Here is a 24442-nt window from a genome sequence, read left to right on the forward strand (position 1 = left end):
AAATGAGATGTAGTAGATTTTGGCCACTTCCAAAGCCTCGTCTTCTGGCCTGAAAAGATGACAAGTTAATCTGATTAGTTGTTCAGTGCTAAAACTAGGTAGTGATGCTTCATATGTAGGACGCTATGTGGCTGCTTTTGTTAGATCATCTGGAAGACTAATTACTTCAGATGACCCTTTGGTTTTGTATTAATTGAAGATGAGTAGACAAACCAGGGTTAGTCACCATAGACTGACTGAATTGTAGAAGTAGCAATAAATCTACTGCCACCAAGAATAAAAGCACCATTTAAGAAGCTTGAGCTCACAAGAATCCAGAGTCTCTAAAGGAAGCCCCAGCAGTGCAGCAAGAATCATACTAAAACCCTCTGAGACAGGGCATGTGTTAACGGAGGGATGGTTCAAAGTCTGCAAGTCCTTCATGGGCTGGTCTCCAGTTAATTCCCTATCTGTACTTGAGAGCTAAAGAGCATTATCAAACACACGCTAACCTTAACACAGACACATGGAACAAGAAACTCATTGTCCTTTGGTGTTTGACAAGTGGCAGATTAGGCCGAGATGTCAACACACCCTTGGCCTTCTTTCAAATCTAGCAAAAATCAAATTGAAGCTGAAGCCACAAAACTCCCAAATCTAGCTCCATGAAGGTAGGAAGCTGGACTGTGTACCATTTGCCACATATTTACTATTCCATATATCTCTCTCCCTCTTCAAACTGGGGAGGGAGGAAAGACCAGGGAGAGAACCACCACATTTGCTAGCAGGGCCTCCCAGAGGAGATGATGCTAAAAACTCACATGGCTGTACACAGTTGCTTGGAGGCTTTGATCCTCCACTAGACTTGAATCAAATCCCTGAAGACTTCAGTGATGTGAGCTCTGTTGTTAAGCCAAGCACCTTACAAGCCATTACGTTTGAGAATTTCACAGCTTTCTCAGAATTTACAAAAGCACAGGCATATTATCACAGGCAAACAAGTAACAATATTGACAAGAGAATGACAAATAAACCTCTGCTGATTTTAAATCCGAGTAACTCTGTTACTTTCTGAGCAAACATTCTTAATTCTGTCAAAGGTGGACACATACCTTCAATATTGTTTTTGGACGTTTTTTAAAGTAAAGTTTTGGCTTTTCAACCACAGGAAGAGGAGGAAGTTTCTTAAGTTCTTGTAGGACAGACATTGCTGCACGTTTCTTTGAGAGTTTCTTACTGTTGCCTTCTCCTTCTGCAGTGAATTCACCTACTGTAACTCGTGTAACAAAGCTCTTCATGTGAGGAGGTCCACTTTCTTTAATCACCTTTTAAACAAAAGTAACACTGAGTCACCCTATAAGAATATACCTTAATGTTTGTATCTCTGCAATGTACTTCCTACTAATGCAGTTTTCCTGCTAACTGAAGGCATTAGATGGGTTTTCATAAAATCTGGACAAGTATTAATGACAGTAACAGGTTTGAGGACAAAAAATTAAGGCTAATGAGAAAAAGAAAATCTAACTATCATATTCAGTGTTTCACAGAAAATACAGTGGACCTATATTTTCAAAAAGATTTATACAATAACACAATACACATCAATAATGCATATTTAAACCAATGATGCTGGTTTCTTCCTTGAAAGGTGCTTCATGTACTAAAGAAATTCAATTCATGAAGGTCCACCAGGCTTTGGCTATTTCTTTACATAAAACATATTCAAAACTATAGTTACAAGACATCACTTCAACCTATTGGCAATTTTTTCCTATTATCATTAAAACTTAGGATGTTCATGCACGGTCCCAAACTTCAGTCTTAAAGGTCCGTATTTTTACGCTGTCCCAGCTGCAAGCAGCATGCCTGCTCTCAATTCTTACCTTGCCAGAGTACACAACTCAGAGCGATACCCTGTACATTTGAAAGGCTGCCACAGTCTTGCCTCCACGATTCTCAGCTGTCCCTCCCAACAGTACCAAAAGGAATTATCCAAAGAGCCACCATAACTCTCACAAAAGCCTATCAGTTCTGAAAAGTTTCCATTTATTCATTCTTTTCCAAACATTCAGAATGACAATGAGAAAACTCATTTGAAGTTCTTCTCCACTATTAAAAGTTACAATAAAATGGAAAAAAATGAAGTTCTGAATGCTACACCTTGCTTTAGCTCTTTTTCTGTCTTCATTTTTCCACGCATCTCCTTTTAGAAGGCTATACTGTTAGGATGCAAACAAATCACATCATGCAAGTGCTAAGATAACCATCTCTTCGTGTGTGCAGCACTTACTGGTCTGGACAATGTCTATCAGGAATTAAGAGACCTCACTTGGGAAAAGGTTCAGTTATTTTGTTTGATGGGCGGAAGCAGCTACCTAATTTAATCTTTGTTACATGTAATGTATATAAGGAGACACTAGGGCATCTGACAGGCACCTCTTTGTATTATCTTCAAAATCAATACAAATACATATTTTTTCAGTAGGTGCAATTACTTCAAACCATTTGTTGAAGAAGTGTAATGCCTGAGTGCAAGGGAACTGAGGTAAAGGTGCTAGGGCCTTCTTGGTGTAATAACTGTATTTTTAACAGGCTGAAACCTTCAACTTTAATATTATTACAGCATGTTTTGTATTAAAGTTCTTTTTATCAAGGTCATGTCCCTTGCATTATTTAGTTTTGCTGTTACACTGTAATGAGGTCTCCTTAGGCTTGTATTTCTTTTTTAAGCTTTCTTTTGTGGCAACTTCACCCAGCAAATCCAATTATCACAGCATATATCAATAAAAGGACACAAAATGAAAATTAACAGAAAACTTTGTCCGCATTTTCCCAGAATAAGACAACATCTGTGCCAACATGGGATTTTTCTGCTGCAGTCCAGGAGTGTTCCCACTCTAAGATTCAAGGCAATAATTTCAGAAGTGTTTTCAAGCTTGCCTCACTTGAAAGTTGCCCACTACGTGAGAAGGCAGTGGTGCTTTTGAGGCACTGCCGAGCCCCAGGGAGCTGCACTGCCTGCACCAGAGCTGGGATGAGCCCTGCACTTGGGTCTCCTGCTCTCAGGCACAGTTGGGCTTCGTGTCAGTGCTGAGCACCTTCATTGCACTGCAGTGTTTCCCACTCTGTTTTAAAGGTTTATCTTAATCCATCCCTGTACATTGCTATCTAAGTGTTACAGCACGTTGGCTATAAAACATGGCTAAATTAACCTTACTAAGATCCTTAATCTTTTTGTGGTCTTACTAATTAATACCATTATATAGGTATTTCTACTTACATGCAATATAACGTATTAATAAAATACACAAGAATGTCTATACTGACCAGATGAAAAAAGGACAAAACAATTTGCTTAACAAATATAATGCCTAAGTTCCTAAAATATTAGTTTTACGTAAGTTTTCTCATATATATATAAATACACAGAAATATATATATATGAAAAAGAATGCTCATACAAAACCAGATTATATTTTCATATACATGAAAATATATTTCTTAATATATACCTAATGTATTCTGGTGTGGTTTTCATCTTTTAAACTTTTAAGTATGTTACACAAGGTAAATGATTGCCTGGAAGACATTCAAAACTGCTTCTTTGTTGGTGTGTAAATGAAAAGAAGTCTGTGATGTCAATGGAATGAACCCCATAGGATTCAGATGGGATCTGGATCAAGCTAAACATCCAAATTTGGTAATTTCGCAAAAAAAATATTTACCTAACAACATTTTTGGTTAACCCCAGATTTTAGATCATTTTACTCCACATGATTTCAAACAGTTGTGCTATAAGCCTTGGGACAGAAAACACCAAAAAGAAATTTAGCCTTTGCTATCCAAGAACACTATATGCATTAGTACATTAAACTATTTCCTCGGTTGAAAGATACGACCCGTGGACCAAATCATGGCTAATTTAAAGCTGAGAATTTGATTAAGGGTGACAGTTCAATACACTTTTCTTTTTCTGTTCCACTGATTTAAAGAATAACTCCAGCAAGAGAAAACACATGGGGCCAAAACACATTTAAGGTCAAGTTACATCAAGAGTGAATTTGGCTCAACTTAATGAATCATGCTGACAAATGAAAAACAGCAGTACGATTACAGCGAAAGAGCAACGCTGCTTCAATTATTAATGAGACTCCAGGTAGAAAATCCAAAAGCTTACAAGATTAAATGGACATCAAAAAAAATAATAGAGGAGACAAAAAGTAGGTCGATAAAAACATGTCACCTACATCCATGATTATTTAGAATTTTTAAAATACCAATATATTTCCATGTGCTTGTGCAGGCAGACATAGCAGATTTTCCCAGTCCAGCAAAAAAAAAAAAGGTCTGGATGTTTTATTAAGACTGGAGTGAGGAAGGGTGACCATTGTGCAAAGCCTGAACGAGCGCTACTCAGTGTGTCAATCATCCAATCTGAAAGCCTTAATCCCCAGGAGAGCAGGAGCCAGACGGGTGTGAAACTTCCTGCTAAGAACTTGCTCAGTCTTCCAGAGTCAGCAGTTCAGCCTGTTCCTGCTTCAAAATATAAAATCTCTGCCTCACTGTGATAAGACATGAGAAACGGGAACTCTTTTTTGCAGCAGAACACTGGAAGGGGATGGAGGGGGAAAAATTTGCCTGTTCGGGCACTCTATTCCCTTACTCCTGATGCTGAGAATGAAAAAATATATTATTGTATTTGCTGTACTAAAGAAAGAACACTCCAATCCAAAGAAAAATACTGAAAATAAAATGACAATCTGAAACACCCCAATGTGTTCTCATATGTTGTGTCTTCTAGGCCCACCCAACTCCTTACCGACGAGTCAGAAACAAAAAACATATATGTTGCAAAAGAAGAAAAGCAAGATTTTAGCCTACTGTCAAGGAAGGAATACAAAGTAAAGTGACCATTTAACAGCTTTTCTAACAATTCCCACAGCAACAGTTTTGTATCCCTCCTTAAAAATTGTTCATTGAGAGTCCCACAAACACCTTAGAGGAGTTGCATTTTGACTTAGCTAACCTTTGAATAAAGGTTAGCTAAGGATGCACTGGCGACAAGTATGGAGTAAAGCTTGCTCTTTGTTAGAATTGAATGCTTTTGTTTCAGTTAATGATTTAATATTCCTTAAAACTCATCCTAAAGTTCCTAGGCAATTAAAACTAGCCATATTACATGAAACAGAAGAAACCCATGGGGTTCTGCACGCTCTTCTTCTTTTCCACCCCTCGTGCAGTTCCAAGGACATGTTTACATAGAACTTTACAGATCTTTATGACCATTACTTCGTTGCATAACATAGCACTGTTGGAACATTGGCTAAAGCTTCATCAGATGAAGAAAAGGCAAATCATTTTATAGCTACCGCACACACAAAAAAAGCTGGAGAAAGTTTTGACGCCTGCATGGAACAACACAAAAAGGTTTGTAAATAAAATCCTGTTAGAAACATCAGATCCTGGGGATCACCCACAACTGCTTAGCAGTTTTACTGAAATATAAGCCAGTACCAAGTTCAATCAAAACTTTATTTAAGAACGCCACCTATACTTAGGATTTAAAGGCAAGAAATAACACAAAACCTATCAGGAGAAGAAGAAACTCTCTTTTGTCAATGTTGTTAACATTCTTTAGCAAGTGACACATCAGACTCTTTCTGTACTACGTATCTCTGCCTTCATTCTCTCCTTACCAAATGCTCTCCCTTAAATAAGCTGAAACACAGGAATGAAGTTAAGACATTCAAAGCATTATCACTCTTTTCATTCCAACCTCCAAGCTATTCGGTGACCCATGACCATACATCTCCTTGTATTTTAGTGTATTGATTTGTATGGAACTAGTCCAAATACTGTTAAATACTCAAGGCAGAAAATGATGTGTGAAAATCGAAATGTTAACTATGAGCTTCCTTTTTGAAGCACAGACATGTGTTTCCATTATGTCTGATCTTGTATCTGTTATCTTCTTCCCATGTAACTGCAAGTTGATACACTAACACCCCCAGACACCCCAGTTTTACCCTCGAGATTTTACATTCTCTTAACTTTCTAATCAGTCCATATTAGATAGACCATATGTACGAAGGACATACGCGTTTGTTATACTGAGGAGTTCTTTCGTTAAAAACAGTATTCTTTGTCTTTGGCTCTCTCACCTACCTTCTGAGAGATTTCTCAGATTTCTAAGGTGGCCCAAATAGCTCATTTGACATTTGGTCCATATCCATGAATTATCTAACCTGTCAGTAAACTGCTTACAGCACACTGTAAGGCATGACACAGCATAATTTTTTTTTTTTGACATGCAAATATATTCCTACACTTCAAAAGGAAAAAGCACTGGAGAAAATAAACAACACCACTACCCACGTCCTTCATATATACTCAGTTTAAATGTAAAACAAAAAGCAGAAAAATAAAAGTTTAAAGAGCCACTTACATTAGCATTTTCTGTATTTAAAACAAACAAACAAACAAACAAACAGAAAAAACCCAGCTTGAAAGTCTGGTGGTTCCTACCACAATAATTTCAGATTTTTATAACCAGTTTGTAAAAAAGAACTTTCTCATTGGAAATTTTTTTCAGTTACTGTCACTCGTTCTCCCATAATTAGTTCATCAACAGCATTGGAGCTATTCCGAATATTCTTTATTACTTAAGGTAAAAAAAGGTCTCAGAAGCACGTTCATAGATAAAATCATATGAAACGAGGAAAAAAAATCATAAAAACTTAAGCAGAGATAGATAAGGAGTCAAACACCATGGAAGATAAAAAGATACTCATGACTTTCTGAAAACAGCACACTGGATCTCAATGGGATCTTTTGTAGTGTATGAATGCCTACAGCTAGAGCAAAGCCTGTGGCTGACTGTTTCAAATCGAGTGTATCTACTGATTCTAATCCCACAGCACTAGGCAGAAGATGCTTGAACTGTAGTTCTGCCATCCACTTGTTTGCAACCAAATATTAGGTCTTTAATACTTCTGAAAGAACATCTAATTTAATAGTAAAAATGCAGTGTCTTAGACTCTGATACACCACTAATTTTTTATTTCTAATTTGCATGAATTCAAATGTCTTATTCATATTGTATTAATATTATTAACTGTGTTGAGTTTTAGTGGCATTTTTTTTAATACTTTCTTAGCAAACAGATAAATATGTAACACATACCTCAAAACTAACAGGTATATTGCGCTTCAAAGCAATTTCAAACACTACACTGATTTCAGACTTGTTTGCATCTTTATCTTCTTCTGATTCTTTTCCCATTTCTCCATTCTGAAAATGAAGAATATATATTCATATTACAATTTTTAGAAGATCAAAAAATATATGCTTCTCCCCCAATTTCTCAAAGGCTTTTGAGTTCTCCTGTCATGCTCTAGATCAGCATTTGTACACCCATCTCAGCACCACATTATCAGACACCTGCTGACAGAAAACCATATATAATGTACTTATGCGTCATAATAAAGGAACACATACACATTAATTTATAAATTAATGATAGATCGCAAAATAACTTCTATGAATTTTAGTCCTGACACGGATAATAACCATCTGAATACACAATTCTTGTGTCAAACACGAGGATCAAACAGATCCTTTGACCTGTTTCTCAGTCTCTCTGTGGGTACCCCTTCCACGCAAGGAAGAAGTCTTCTGTCGCTCAGAAGAGATTCAGTGAATCACCCCCACACTTTGCCTGGGTCACCAGGTTGCAGGTGTCCACAGCAGGTCCTGCTGGTTAACAGCCCCTCCATTGACTTCCCTCTGGGAGTATGACCAGTGTGAAAAGATAGTGACAGAGAACAGCTTGCTCAACACAGAACATTATTTATTTATCCATAGGAACATAAGAAACATAGAGGCTAAGAGATAAAACAACAAAAGGCACATGCAAACATCATCCTGCCTAAAATTCAGCTTTGCTTTACACTTCAGGTAAGTCTTATTTTTCTCAGACAAGAACCAGCACGGGGATCAGTCAAAGAATTATCGTGTTCTGCGGCCACTGCCTGCTGGTGATCGTCCCCCAGGCCACATCTTCCTCAGTTCTCAGAGGTTTCACTTTCAGCTACTTTCAAACTGCAAATCTCTGAATGTTTCAAACTGGGATCTCTCAACAACCATGTAACCTTGGCCGGGCTCCTAATTTTTTATGAGTGGAGGTAAACATCAAAGGAACTTGGGCTGAATTAGGTGGATCCCTGCAGAGTTACCATCTTACATAACAAAGTCTGATCTAAATCTTCAGCCACCAGCATAGCTACAAAGTGCAGATACCGAAGCTATAAAATAACATTTAAAAAACACTAGGTTCTTCACGTTAACAAATTTCTCAATCTTTTATCTACCATGTGTTAACCCTTAATACATTAATCTTTAAGATAATGCAGGACCAAAAATCCAGCAGTCAGCTACAGCATGCAGACTTGGAGCACTTTTTGTCTGATTAAACAGTTGCAAAATTTTGAGTCTGAAAAAGCAGTTTAGATCCCTGACGTTGGTCTGGTGCTAAATACAAAATAAAAATTTACCAAGTTGATAGAACCAGCTGCAAAAAAATCCTGAGTGCAAAGCAGTAACAAGTGTAATTAAAATGAAACTGTGTAGGACCTGTAACTCATTTCATATAATGAAACATAAAATACCACTGAAATCATGATCTAGGTCATTATTCACAGGACAGGCAAAGCATTGATTAGGTTCACTGGGAAAGATCAACTGAACTGAGTTAAAAGGACAATATTTCAAAGTAAAAATATATTTCAGGGATATAAAGAGTATCAAACATAAAGAGTAGCGTACTTCTAGTCTATAAAAAACCTTAGTGAGAATCTTACAAGTACTGTATTCAATTAAGTTTGTGTTTTATAAAGGATGAACTACTGATTAGAAAAACAACTTTACACTGAGACCCTAAGGAAATTATCAGTTCTATAAAGATTCAAAATTACTTAAGTATAATCTGTAAACGTATATGGGGCAGAGATTTTTGATATCTGTTACATTTAGTGAAGATAAGAATACATCAATTAGATAGAAAATGGAGCTATGTGAATTTAGAAGAAATACCTTGCAAATTATCTTTGAAGTGGGGAATAATCAGTCAGTGGCATAATTTACACAAAATAATATAAAGCCCACTGGACTGCCATCAGGCCCTTACATCAAGAATGTTTAGGTTTTCTAGCTATACTCTAGCTTAACTAGATATGTAGAGTCTAATGTAGAAATTACTATTTAAAATGTCATGATTAATACAAACACATTGGTCCAGAAAATCCCTGATTGTCCCTTCTGCCCTTACAATTTAACTCCTTGCATGTTTTCCCACCAAACACAGCAGAAAACCTAACCATGAGTGGAGATCAGGGAGGATCATAGACTTCAAGGCTCAGACCTTAGTACTGAGCAATAAAGTTCCAAGTCTTAGTCATATGACTTCCCTAAGGAAGATAAAATACGTTCATGAGTGTCTCAAGTACTTTGGATTTAAATCTGATCCTCATTCCACAACTGTTGCTTTAATCGTAAGGCCTGCCTTAGACTCACATCTATGAGAGTGCAGCGGTGCTTTGGCAGACACACAATAGCTCTTTTATGGAAGCAGGTTCACAGTCACCTGTACCCTGCCCTGTTTGCTGATTGCTTCTTGTTTCTGCTCACCTTATGCTCTTCCACACATTTGTGCCACAAAGTATTAGGATGGCAATACTCCTCTTCAGTGGTTTTATGCGGATAAAAGATTTTATCCTTAACTTTTTTTTTTTAAAAAAAGAGTAACTCGAAAAGAAAGAAGACCATATAGAAGGCTGCATTAAGCAAACACGGTCATGAAGGCCAGAAGGTAAACCCACGTATCTGCTGTGCTCTATTCCATGGATCCCATCCCAGTGAAGTTCACTGAGTTACTAATGGGATGCAGGACTAGATCGGTACCAGCAAGTCTGTCCCTGCTGCCCTTTCTGCTCTCCTTGGAAGCACAGTGGCAGCGATCAGGGAAGAAGCTTGATCTAGTCATGTAATGGAGGCCAGCCAGATTCTAACATGTACTGGCTCTGATCCACGCATGATGTTTGAGGAATGGCAAATCAACCACCTTCCACGGCTGACCCAAGCAGGTCAGTTCTGCAGAACGAAGCTGAGTTTTACTGAGCTGGACCATGTCCCATGGTGAAGGCACATCCCACCACTGCATAGCAGCCCTGCGTGCACTTCACGTGACCAGCAGCAGGAAGAAACCTGAACCCTGGCATCATGAAGCCCTTAAACTATTTCAACCAACCTCCAGTTCTCCAGAGAGCTATATTTAGCTCCACATGATTCAGCTCTTTGTACTTCATCCATCATGACCTAGGCAGAGTGTTACCTCCAGCCTTCTCCAGTCACCTACAACTCTAACCAATGCAATAACAGAGACGTTTCTTCATGGCTAGCCCGCAACCAGCTCCCTTTACCCTCAGCATAACCAAGCCACAGAGGTCTTCCTAACTGAGGACTTGTCAGGAAACTATGAGTTTTAGTCTCCTACCCACAGACAGCTGCTATTGAGATCCTGCAGTATCCCAGGTGGTCTTCAACTGCTGCATCAGACACCCACAGTGCTCCCACAGGTCTTGCAGGTACTATGAGAATGGCTCAGCTTATCTACAGCGTTGCCTTCTGACAAGTCTTCCCTATGTTCCTCATAGCTGACTGGACTTGAGTATACAAACCAGGTACAGATCGATGTTACTTATACATATTGTTTACTCCTGTCTACTACTTAATGGCTTATTTTCCATTCTGATTAATGGATACCTTGAATTCAAAGATTCTTCTGATAAAATATAATAAAAACCATGTCATTTTCAAAAACTAAGAATACGCTGAGCTAAAAATACATTTCAACAATACAAGATGCCCACTCAGGTTTGTGCTAAGGATTCATTATCAACCAATACATTTGACTGGAAACCAAAAGAGAAAGGAATGGAATAAACAATGAGAAAGGAAACAGGGATTCCTCTAAGACTTCACATAGCAGTGATAAAGGAGCTATTTTAACAGGTAGTAAGTGGCTAAAAGCCTAAAACCATCAGACAGTGATCAGTAGCTGTCACTGAGCTCTTACATACCTTTGGGACAGGTCACCTCAACTATCAAGATCACATACACAGCACAACACACATTTAAAATTAATAATTAATTCTCCACGAAGTGCTGAGTCAATGGACATTTTCTCCACTTTTGGTATAATCTCAAATATTTCATTTTATTTTAATTTTATTTTTTACTTAATCACTGTTGACAATCCCATCTTTAAAATGCCTACTTATTTTTGTTATTTAAGTCTAGTTCCGTGTTAGGTGTGCTCTTATAAAGAAATAACACTAACAAGTTGTAAGTACTACTCCTCTAATTACTGAAGCTAATATGAAAAAACCCACTAAAAATTAAACATTGAATTAAATAATGTGATTTGGTATCTTAACGTGAAGATTATGAACAGTTTTCTGAAACACAAACCTGAGGTAATTTTTCTGGAATAGGCTCATTCTGGAGAGCTTGAAGGGCCTTCATTGCAGCGTTATGTCTAGCAGCTTGACGAGTCTTTCCTTCACCAAAAAACTCACTGTTGCCAACAGTTAACTGGACATAGAAAATTTTAGGCACTGGGCAGTGATACCTAGAAAGAAGTCATGACAAGAAAACAACAGTACAAGTTACAAATTTTAACCATCAATTTTATGTAATATACAGCAGTAGTTAGGGATAAAACATCTATTTTCTCACAGAACAAGACCTAACACGCAGATACAGGGACTGTTCCTCAGCAAGGCCATCAGTAACTCTGACAGCAGCTCCTGTGTGCCAACCAGCTCTTCACCCACATTTGCAGGGCTCTGTAATGAGCTCTACTATACTTCAGCCCAACAGCCCAGCTCTGCTCTCCTCTTGGTTTGAGTCTTGAGAAGGTTAAACCTAAGGAGAGCCGAAAGCCAGTGGAGGCCATGTCTGGGAGACAACTCCTGTCCCACAGGAAAGCGGCACGGAGGAAGAAAGATTGTAAAGTCTCTCGTCTGAAAGCTGCTGGCATAGCTCAGGTTTTTGGCACAATAAACAGTCAGATGGCAGAGAGTGAGGGACATGGACAATGTACTTCCAGCCTCTTTTTAAAGATCAAGTATTGAAATTGTTGTAGAAGATGAGGAGTTCTCTTCCAAAAACATAACACAGAATAGAGAGCTCTTCTCCAACACTGTAATAGCCAAATATTTTCTGGGCACTGAAAGAAAAGCAATGATCACCACCACATTGTTTTCCTCTTTTTTTTTTTTTCCTTCCTACAGAAAAATTTCCAAATACAATGGCAGGGTTGTTTTGCTGAAGATGTCTGAAAGGCACCAAAAGAAAGATAAAGCAAGAAATTGAATACTTTCCTATGCACTGGCACAGCTATTATTCCTTAAAGAAAGCAGTAGCTTTATTCATATCATCAACTTCACATCTCTACTTTCAGTAATAAAAATAGTTGACCCAACCCATACTCCCTACCCTGAAACCTGTCTCTCACTAGCAGCAAGTTAAGAAAGAGACATATTGCCATTCTTGGGTTTGGGAGGTCCTGTCACAGCACTGTGACAACAACAAACATAACAGCTTGTCCACATAAGCAATTTCTACAGAAAAGAAGTATTCTACAACCCCACCCCCCAGACTCAGAAAAAGTAATTCAGCACTGATAATTAGTTCTAATCACCATTAAAATTATAATCTTTTAAGAGAACATTTCCAAAAAGTCCTCTAATTACATTATATGTAGGTGAGGGAATTCTCTTCATACACTTCGCTCTTTAGTCTAGTCTGCGTGTGCTTCTTCCTCAAACAAAGGCTTTTCTAACATACTGGAGATTTAGTCCTTGGAAAAAATATTTACCTATCAGAAATGGTTTCTCATTTATGACAAATAACTTCTACGTATTTTACAGCAATGTAAAATAGCCCAGGATTCTGAAAGTGTGGCCAAAAGCTAGGTCCATCACGACAAAACTAGAATCACTCGAAAGAACAAGAAAGTACTCCATTTTCCTTCTTCCTCTTAAGGAATCCTTATAAAGTGTGCTCTCTCCATTTTCATCTGTTGATATGGATGGTGATTTTTTTTGTATGAAGACTTTCTGACTTTTCATTAATACTTATAACCGATTTGTTTCGACTATAAACCAAAAGTTTTTCAGATAGCAGCACACTTCAAATCCAAACAAGTGTGAATAAGCACTCCAGTCTCACAGTCTCTGAATTTTGTGCCTAATTCTAAAAATACGTTTATATGCAAAGGGTAAAACCATAACACTGGTTCCAACAAGCCTCCAGCTATAGGGCCTTGGAAGGGGGGAGCTAAGTTGCCTTTACGATATGCAAAAAGCAGGTATTTACTTTGCCTTCCTGTTTACAGTCATAGGGAATTATTAAGGCCTGGAAACACATTTGCTTATGTAACATTTTCATAAAATTATAGAGTAACTCAGGTTGGAAAGGCTCCTGGAGGTTATCTGGTCCAATGCAGCACCCAAAGCAGGGTCAAGCTCTGAAGTTACACTGTCTTGTCCAGGCATTCTCCAGGGTTATCATGGATATCTCCAAGGATGAAGATTCTACAACATCCCTGGGCAACCCATTCCTGTGTCTGATCACTCTTTCTGGAAGAACATTACAAAGGTCCTCATGCGTAATGTAATTCAAGCTCCATGGTGCCATTTGTTCACAAAGCAGCTGTCAAACCAAAGAAACAGATAGTTCAGGAATGTTAATTTCTATCCCACTCCACTGTGTCCTTCATTGTTTCTGACACACAGCATTCACCTTCTGCCTCCCTCTGCTTCTAAAAGGTACAAGCACAATAGCAAGGCACTACCAATGTGACAAAATCTACAATAAAAAAATCACAGTGGCTTCAGACTGAGATTTACCTCAAAAAGAATGGTAGTTTTTCAAGTGAAAGGCAGAATTTCACACTTTCCCTTCACTTAATGAGTTTACATTAAATGCTTCTTATATCAACATTTTCCTTTGGTTTATTAATTTTATTTGGTTTGCAATATTGTTTCAGGGAATATCAGAAATAAATTTAGGGAATATACCTTCAAAGGATTTTAATCTAAGAATCCGAAACAGGTTTTTGGCACTGAACATAGGTCAAACTACATTTCCAAAGTGAAAAATATTACAGTTACCTAAAATCAAGGGAAAAACAATTAAAAACTTCATCAGCATAGTCACCATCAACTCCACTTCTTCCACAGCTGGCTTCGAGCTGTCTGTTCCTGGCTCCTCTACACAGCTAATGTGATTCCTGTGAAAGTCTTTCTTTAGTTTATCACAGAAACACAGAATAGTCGAGGTGGGAAGTGACCTCTGGAGATCCCCTAGTCCAACTCCCCTCTTCAAAGCCGGTCACTTAGCAGATTGTTCAGGGCCACTTCCCGTTGGGTTTTGAGTATCTCCAAGGGTGACTGATTCAACAGCTTGTTTGGCTATCTGCTCTGGCGTTTGCCTGTCCTCACAGTAAAAAAGCTTTTATGATTAAATGGAATTTCTTGTATTTCAATTTGTGCCTCTCTTTCACTGGGTATCACTAAAAAGAGCCTAGCTTCACCTTCTTTACCTGTCCTCTTCATGTATTTTATACACATTGGTAAGATCCTCCTGAGCCTTCTCTTCTCCTAGCTAACCAGTCCCAGCTCTCTCACTCTCTCCTCAGATGAGAGATGCTCCAGTCCCTTAATCGCCCTAGTGGCCCTTCACTGAATTTGTGCTGGTATGTCTACGTCTCTGTGGTGCTGGGGAGCCCAGAACTGGACCCAGCACTCCAGATGTAGCCACTCACTAGGGCTGAGTAAAGGGGAAGGATGACCTCCCTCAACCTGTTTACAACACCCTTCTAGATGCAGCACAGGATGTTGCTGGCCACCTTTGTTAAAATGGCATATTACTGGCTCATGTTTAACTTGGTGTCCACCAGGACCCCCAGGTCCTTTCCTACAAAGCCGTTTTCCAGCCAGTTGGCCTCCATTGTGTAGTGCTGTATGGGGTTATTCCTGCCCAGATGCAGGAATTTGCATTTCCTTTTGTTGCATTTCATGAAGTTACTGTCCACCCACTTCTCCTGCCTGCCAAGGTCCCTCTGGATGGCAGAGGAACCCTCTGATGCATCAGCCACTCCTCCCTGGCTTGTATCATCTGCAAACTTGCTAAGGGTACACTCTGCCACATCATCTGGATCATTAATGAAGATATTACTGGCTCCAGTATCGACCAGTGGTGTATACCACCACTGACTGGTCTCCAGCTACGCTTTGTGCCACTGATCACAACCCTTTGAGCCTGGCAGATCAGCCAGTTTGCAAACTGCCTCACTGTCCATTTATCCGGACCACACTTCATGAGTTTGTGAATGAGGACAAGAGACAATGTCAGAAGCCTTGATGAAGTCAAGATAAACAACATCCACTCATCTCCTCTCATCCACCGAGCTAGTCATCTCACTGCACAAGCCTATCAGATTGTTCAGGCACAACCTTACCTTCTCAAATCCATACTGACTATTTACAGTCACTTCTCATTCTTAATATGATCAAAACCAGTTTTCAAGATGATTTCCCCCATCATCTTCTCAGGGATTGAAGTCAGGCTGACTTATTTTCCCAGATCCTTCTTCTTGCCCTTCATTAAAACAGGAGTGAAATTTGCTTTCTTCTAGTCCTCAGAAACCTCCCCAATCACAGCAATCTTTCAAAGATAATCAAGAGTGGCATCAATATGACATCATTCAGCTCCCTCAGCACTTATGGGGGCATCCTATCAGGCCTCAGGGACCTGTCCTGTCTTGTTTAAATGTTCCTCAACCTGATCCTCCTCTATCCAGGATAAGTCCTTCCCGCTTCAGACTTTCCTGCTGATCTCAGGGACCTGAGACTTCTGAATGCCAGTAAAGACTGAGATGAAGGCATTTTAAGTACCTCCAACTTTTCCATGACCATGAGGTCCCTTGCCCCAGTCAACAGTGGGTCCCTAGTCTTTCTTTTGCTGCTGTAGAAGCCCATCTTTTTGCCCTTCACATCCCTTTCGAGATTCAACTCTAGATGGACTTCAGTTTTCCTAATCCCATACCTGCACACTTGTACAGTACCTCTACATTTATCCTGCGTCACCTCACCTGGGTCACAAACCCTGTTTGAGTTTAGTCAGAAGTTCCTTGTTCATCCATGGAGGCTTCCTGCTGCCTTTGCTTGACTACCTGCAAGTTGGCACGGACAGTTAAAACCTTCTTGAGCTTGGAGGAGGTGAACCTTGGCAAGCTCTCCTGAACTTCTCCTCTCTTCAGGACCTGTATCCCCTGGGAATCTTCCAAGCAGGTCTCTGAAGAGGCCCAAGTCTGCTATCATGAAGTCCAGTTTGTGATCTGTGGTATTTGCCTTGTTCTCTCGAGATACTGCCGCTATCTCATGGCCACTGCGCTGACTCCAGCCTTCACATCTCTGACCAGTTCTTCTTTGTTTTAAAGTCTGATCTTGGCAGGAGTGCCCATCCTCAGTGATTGCTCAATCACCTATGTCAGAAAGTTGTCACTGATGCACTCCAGAAACTTCCTGGGTTGCTTATGCCCTGCTGTGATGTCCCTCCAACACATAGTGGGGTGGTTAAAGTCTCCCACAAGGGTGAGGGCCATGGCCATGAACCTTCTTACAGCTACTTGAAAAAAGACTTCATCTACTTCTTGATCATTCAGTCCGTAGGAGACACTCACTGCACTATTGCCCTCTAGTTCTGACTCATAAACTATCAGCTGTTTCATCACTCATCCCCAGGCAGAGCTCCATGCATTCCCACTGCTCTCTCACATAAAGGACAACACTTTGTCCTTGCCATCCTGGCCTGTCCTTCCTAAAGGCCCTGTATGCATCAGTTGCAGCACTCCATTTGCGTGAGCTATGACACCATGCCCCTGCGATTCCAGTGAGGTTGTAGTGCTGCAGCAGCTGCACACAGACCTCCTGTTCATACTCCATGCTAAGCGTGTTAGTGTACTGCCACTTCAGATGGGAACCCTAATGTACTGATTTCCCAGAAAGGGTATAAGGTCTTCCCCTATCTCGCTCTCCTGTAGGCTCTTCCTTACTTGTGTGCATACACTTGGGGTGGGACCTCTTCAGCCCTTATTTTGTTGGTTTTAGGGCCTCTCTTGTCAACATCACCCTTAAGTCTTTGCCTACTAACTTGGTCCATCACTTCCTCAGTTATAGGTCAACTCCATTCTCCATCACTTTAAAGACCTCTTGACCAGACTGGCCAGCCTGTTGATAAAGATGCTTGCCCCACTTGGTCAGGTGGATCCTGTCTCTTGCAAGCACTGATCCTCAAAGAGAGTGCCACAGCTGTAAAAAATCAACTCTCTGTAGTAATGCTTGTTATGATTAATGTGTCCCATTACATTATCATTGGTGCCCACAATGAAGAGCAGCAGTAGGTCACAGTCTGAGGAACAGACAACTCTTGGCAGTCCATCCACAATGTTCCAATCCAAGTGCTGGGTGAGAAGCAAACTTCCCTGCACAACACGTCGGGTTCACAGATGGTGGTCTCCATCCCTTGCAGTAGGAAGTTGCACAGTATTATCACTTGCTGTTTCCTTCTGGTGCTGCTGCAGGGCTCAGACTCTGCTGGATTGGATGCTTTGAGAGCTCCTAGGCCCTCATCTGATGCTGTGGCACTGAAACTGTAGTTTCAGATCTGCAGGTGGAGCAGAAGCCTTCCTCCTGGTGCCAAAAAATTACAAGCTTCCAGCCTTCACCATCACAGGACTCATTTCCCAGCCCAATAAGCACTGACTCTCCCCACTTCTCCTTTGGTATGGCTATGGATTCAGGCTCTTGTACCTGCAGGGTCTCAGAGAAGATTCAATTGATCTCTTACTCTATCAGGTCTAGTGATGTCAGCACAGTTTGCTGACATCTTCCTGCATCTTCTTTACTTGGTAATACAGATCCTCTGACAGCTCACACCTCCTGCAGACAAGACCACTGTCTTCCCATCCCAGCTAGAGCTCTGGAGCTAGATATGACTCAAGGTCTCTGATGTGCCAGGGATAGCTGATCCAGGTGGTGCTAGGAACTGTGCCACATGGTGCATCACCACTATTGCTGAACACACACACACTGTCCTCAGCAGAGTTTCTGGCTCCCTTCTGTGTGAACTGCTGTGCAAACTGCTGCATCTGCTGGTCGTCTTTGGGAGCAGTGCTCTAGGCCCTACACATATATATATGTGCTTCTCCCTAGTACCTGCTGAAAGGTGCTCGAAACCTCTCTAATCAGGAGACAGCTGGAAGAAAAGCTCAATGCAGCTTTTGATCAAGAGTTTGTTGGCAGCTCCTAGAGCTTGCTAGAAGCTGCAGCCTCCTGTAGCTATCCTTTCCCTGCAGCAACAGTCACACTCAAGTTCACAGAATCACAGAATGTTAGGGGTTGGAAGGGACCTCGAAAGATCATCTAGTCCAACCCCCCTGCCAAAACAGGACCACCTAGAGCAGGTCACACAGGAACGTGTCCAGGGGGGTTTTGAACGTCTCCAGAGAAGGAGACTCCACAACCTCTCTGGGCAGCCTGTTCCGGTGCTCTGTCACCCTCACAGTGAAAAAGCTTTTCCTTATGTTAATGTGGAACCTCCTATGCTCCAGCTTGCACCTGTTGCCCCTTGTCCTATCATTGGCCATCACCAAGAAGAGCCCGGCTCCATCCTCCTGACACTCGTCCTTTACGTATTTATAAACATTAATGAGGTCACCCCTCAGTCTCTTCTTCAAGCTAAGGAGACCCAGCTCCCTCAGCCTTTCATCATAAGGGAGATGTTCCACCCCCTTCATCATCTCTGTGGCTCTGCGCTGGACTCTTTCAAGCAGTTCCCTGTCCTTCTTGAACTGGGGGGCCCAGAACTGGACACACTATTCCAGATGCAGTCTCAGCAGGGCGGAGTAGAGGGGGAGGAGAACCTCTCTCGACCTACTGAGCACACCCCTTCTAATACACCCCAGGATGCCATTGGCCTTCTTGGCCACGAGGGCACACTGCTGGCTCATGGTCATCCTGCTGTCCACCAGGACCCCCAGGTCCCTTTCCCCTACACTACTCTCTAACAGCTCAGTCCCCAACCTATACTGGTACATGGGGTTGTTCTTTCCCACATGCAAGACTCTACACTTGCCCTTGTTGTGTTTCATTAAATTCCTCCCCACTCAGCTCTCCAGCCTGTCCAGGTCTCGCTGAATGGCAGCACAGCCCTCTGGCGTGTCAGCCACTCCTCCCAGTTTTGCGTCATCAGCAAACTTGCTGACAGTGCACTCTGTTCCTTCATCCAGGTCATTGATAAATAAATTGAACAGCACTGGTCCCAGTACTGACCCCTGAGGGACTCCACTAGATACAGGTCTCCAACTAGACTCTGTCCCATTGACCACAACTATCTGACTTCTTTCCTTCACCAATTCACAATCCACCTCACTACCCCATCATCCAGACCACACTTCCTCAGTTTAGCTGCAAGGCTGCTGTGGGAGACAGTGTCAAATGCTTTACTGAAATCACGATAAACCACATCCACTGCACTACCATCATCTATCCACCTGGTTATGGCTTCATAAAAGGCTATCGGGTTGGTCAAATATGACTTCCCCTTGGTGAAGCCATGTTGACTGCTCCTAATGACTCTCTTATCCTTGATATGCCTAGAGACAGTGCCAAGGATAAATTATTCCAACACTTTTCCAGGGATGGAGGTGAGGCTGACCGGTCTGTAGTTACCCAGGTCCTTCTTCTTGCCCTTTTTGAAGACTGGAGTGACATTTGCTTCCTCCAGTCCTCAGGCACCTCCCCTGTTCCCCATGACTTACCAAAGATGATGGAGAGTGCTCTAGCAATGACTTCTGCCAGCTCCCTCAGCACCTGTGGGTGCATCCCATCAGGGCCCATGGATTTATGTACATCCAGCTTGCTTAATTGATCCCTAACCCGGTCCTCATCAACCAAGTCAAACGCCTTCTTTACCCTGACTTCCTCTGGGGCCTCAGGGGTCTGGGACTCCTGAGGACAGTCTCCAACAGTATAGACAGAGGCAAAGAAGGCATTCAGTAATTCCATCTTCTCTGTATCTGTCACCAGGGCATCCGCCTCATTCAACAGTGTGCCTACATCACCTTTAGTGTTAGTTTTGTCTGCAATGTATTTGAAGAAGCCCTTTCTGTTGTCCTTGACCTCCCTTGCAAGACTTAACTCCAAGGAGGCCTTAGCTTTCCTAGGTGCCTCCCTACATCCTCTGACAACAGTTGTATATTCCTCCCAAGTGGCCACCCACTCCTTCCAAGATCTATAGAATCTCTTCTTCCACTTGAATTTGCCCATTAATTCCCTGTTTAACCATGCGGGTCTCCTGGCTCCCTTTCTTGATTTCCTACCAACTGGGATGCTCCAATCTTGAGCTTGGAAGACTGAACTCAAAAGAGTTCCCAGGAATCCCCCCACTATCCTAGAAGTTGTTCTTGGAAGATCTACAACTAGAGCCTGGAAACCACTGCATCTGTTGGCTGCCTCTGTCAGCCGCAGTTTAGGACAGGATAACTTCTGCCACACAAAAGCATAGTTACATTGATAGCATGTCCCACCTCATTACTTCACAATCCTCTTTAAATAAAAAGAAATGCGGTAGTGCTGTTAGCAGCTACCTAGATTTAGGGAAAATACAACATCCATCAGAAGTTCTTGTTTCTTGTTGAGTTACTAGACCCACCTTTCTTTCCATTTACATGCAAAGCAGGAAAGCACATGTACCTTAACCCACTTTATAAACTCAGATCCCACAACAGGCTCTCTCTTTTTCCCTCCCCCCTCCCCACCTTTTCTTTTAAAGAGTGTTTAGGGAGCTCTTTATGTGATAATATGGAAAAATGATATTCAGCCTGTGGCTCTAGAGCCTCATGCAGCTCTTTGGCATTGGCAGAATGATTAGGCTTTTACATGGTTTTGATTAAACTTTTCTTTCTCTGCTTGGCCTCAAGCAGAGTTAACAGAGCATTGATAACATGAACATTGCCAGGAAAGTACAAAGGAGCACCTGAAATCCTCAGAAAATTGACTAAATCTATGAGGATATCGGCTTCTTAATAACATGGAGGGTGTCAAACAGAAACGAAATACCCTCCTCTTTTCAGTTGTGAGGACAGAGACTGTATTAACAAAAGCCAGTGCAGCAATTAAACCGAGTTTTAATACGGAATGATTCTGCACCCTGAAGATGCACATTCACATAAGGAACAAGCCCATGCAAAGTTAAGATGACGTATCTGCCACTGATCATTAACAAATCTTCCCAATATATTACACGAGTTACTAAAAAGGTCTGAAAGCATTAACAATCATAGGAATATTTATATAGAATTTGCTGATTATTATGCAATAACATTTCATCACAGTATTTTCCATCAGAAGAACACCTACACATCAGTCCTACACCCCTCAGCCCTCTGTCACTGTTAAGCCACAGAACTGAGGCAGGCACGATTTCCAACAGCAATGCTTCACGTATGGACTCATTTGGCTTCTGAAAGTTTTAAAACTACCTATATTTAAAGAATATGCATGTCCCTGCATCCTACAAAGGCTAGGATTTTCCTTTGGAGAAAATTCTTATGTACAAAAGGATTCCCAGGTGATACTGGCACACACTGCAGAACATAAGCTGACAGACACAGGCAAAGGACAGAAGATTACAAGACCAGAAGACAACAAAAGGACATGTGAAATGACATATTTAATTGGAAGGAAAAAAAAAAAAGTGGTAAAGGATAATACTTTAGCAACCAGTCACATATAAACTATCAAACCAAGTTAATTTTCATCTGGCTCTTCTGGACATTTGAGATTCTCAAGAGGATCCCTCAAATAAAAGGTCTGGAAAGCAGGTCCTCTTTATTCCCTCTAAGTTTCACAGCATCAGAAATCTCCTTTTTAGCTAATGCCATTGGTATCACTTTAGTCAACCTGAAAAAGGATATTTGCTCTATGACTGTGACCTTGAATGCCAAGTTTCAGCAACGAGCAAATATTTACAACTACTTATAAACCCTTAAAAACAGGGGTTCATAACAGAAATGCTGACAGGCCTTAACTAAGCTGGTGTGAGCGGGCGCCACTATAATTAAATAAATCACCAAGGTCTGTTGACAATTAGAAAACTCATTTCAGTTTGCCACAGAGACAAACAAAAATTCTGTTCATTATAATTTTACTGGAATATGATGTCATAACATGTAAGCATACTGAAACAATCTGCTGCTTTTCTAGCCAAAATATTAATTGCATACTAAGGAGCCCTTGGGGCCTCTTCCTTTTTTGGCCATCAAATCCACACACACAAAGACAAATAAAGTATTAGTACATACGTTATGTGTTCATACTGCATTTCCTGCATTTCTCTGGATTCCTCAATGGCATAAATTTCTGATAAATACCATTATTTTTCTCTTAGAAGGGGGAAAAAAAACAAGTGCATGCTGCAGCTCATGGAAACTCAGGAAGTTTATTTAGATTTAGCCTCCTTTTCACTGTTAAAAACTCCAGTGAGGTTTTGTCTAAATTCTAATGGCCAGTGTATTCTTCACCTATGTAAAAAAGAACAAATAAACCCAATTACTTCTGCACTACAAGTGTTATAGGAAGTATTGCCCTATTTCCATTTCATATTGCAAAGAGAAGAGGAACTGAGACCATTTCAGTCAAGATGAGGGCCACTAAAATATGAGATACAACACGGTATGGGAAAGTCATTCTTCAGATACCAGCTCTGAGCTGAAAGGGTCATTCTCTGCACTTTTTCACTCTGGCTCCTTTTCCATACCAACTCAATCAAGCTGGCAGCCCGGCTGGCAGAACTTAACCAGGAAAATGCTGTGAGCTTGGCAAGTGGAGGGATAGAGAGCCACAGACCATGCAGTGGAGGAGGAAACAGCATTTGCTGTGACTGGCTCTTTCTCTGTAACATTTGAAATTTCTCTAGGGGAGCAAGTTGCTTAGTGCAGCTGTTCCCTGGCCATGCCCTATTTTTCTAAGCAGTCCATTAGCCACGTGCATTTCTTACAGATGTGAGTTCTATGTTCTGAAGAAGGAAACATCCAGCATAGCCACTTTTGTCTTCATACAGTCCACCTTCTGGTTCTCTCAGCAGGTCCACAATACCACCTGGGAACAAAAAGGCTCTCTTTTCCAAGTTTTCTGCTTTTGAGAACTACAGTCTATTACCCCTGAATCAGTCTGGCTGCCCTCTTCTAGTTTACCTTCACATCCTCCAAAAACATTCTTAATGTAAAGCGAGCAAGACAAGGCACTATGTATCGCCTTTAGCCATAGACATCCCTTACTAGACGGAAACATAATTTTCTGAAATTTCTATTCAGCTGCTTTATTTATATAGCCTATGACCATTTTCACTTTTCCAATGTTGACCTCCCCTCAGCTACATAAATGAGATCTGAAAAAACAGAAAAATTATGTGTACTTGTCGCAGGTTATGCTTCATCTGCAAGACTGTTTTAAGCCATCATGAGAATCTTTAAAACTTTAAAATTAATTTAATTAATTCTGAATGAATCAATATTTTTTCCTCTATATAATATTTGCAATGATCAGTTTATGAAACCATTTTTGACCTGGTTGTAGAAAAACCCCTAAGCAACAGAATGTTTAATTGACTACGTAAGAATTGTAAAGAATAACCATGTGATGGAAATATATTAACAGAAAGAGATTCAAAAGCATCTGTTTTTTGTGGGTTTTTTTTTTTTTTAAATAATGAGAAAACATAACAAAGATGCTTCCCATTTTAAGACCTAGAACCCCCAAACCATCTCTATATTTCATATGTAAGAACGTAAGCAAATCCCGCATCAGTCAAGACGCGTGAGTTGCAGGCAACTGCATAATGTCATCCTCTTTATCTGTTAAGGTCTATTTGAAAACAAATTAGATTGCTTGCTTCCAGTGCTTCTGCTGGGAGGCTGATCTAGAAGCTGAGTTGACACTTAGGAATCTCCTAATGTTCAGCTTGTCTATACTTTTACTTTTTGTTTTGTGTCAATACTATCCTTTATCTTACAGAGCTCATGGACTTTTTTTGTTATGTTTACAGTCCAAGATGAGCTTTCCTATTCACTCTCAGCCTTTCTTTTCCAAGGAAACAAGTCAAGGCATTTTAGAAGTCTTCTGTCCTGATAATCCTTCACAGCCCTTCCCTATACTTGCTCCTGTTAAACATAAGGGTCAAGAACGGTAGACAATATACCATTTGAAAGGCTAACAGTGTTCTGTATAACAGCAATATTTATATATTTTTACCAGAAATATCTTACTCAACACATCTT

The 24442-nt window shown here is 40.7% G+C and overlaps 1 protein-coding gene across 1 annotated transcript in view; it reads right to left on the reverse strand.

Moving 5' to 3' along the window:
• Nucleotides 1-24442, reverse strand: part of STAU2 (staufen double-stranded RNA binding protein 2) — a 168398-nt gene that overhangs the window by 102199 nt on the left and 41757 nt on the right. The window contains exons 6-8 of the mRNA XM_086465158.1: nucleotides 11506-11665; nucleotides 7162-7269; nucleotides 1092-1304 (exon numbers count right to left, since the gene is read on the reverse strand). Of these exons, the coding sequence (XP_086321284.1) occupies nucleotides 1092-1304; nucleotides 7162-7269; nucleotides 11506-11665 (481 nt within the window). The remainder of the gene's footprint in view (nucleotides 1-1091; nucleotides 1305-7161; nucleotides 7270-11505; nucleotides 11666-24442) is intronic.

This window comes from Leptosomus discolor, chromosome 5 (genome assembly GCF_034619465.1).
Source record: "Leptosomus discolor isolate bLepDis1 chromosome 5, bLepDis1.hap2, whole genome shotgun sequence".
NCBI classification, from domain to species: domain Eukaryota; kingdom Metazoa; phylum Chordata; class Aves; order Leptosomiformes; family Leptosomidae; genus Leptosomus; species Leptosomus discolor.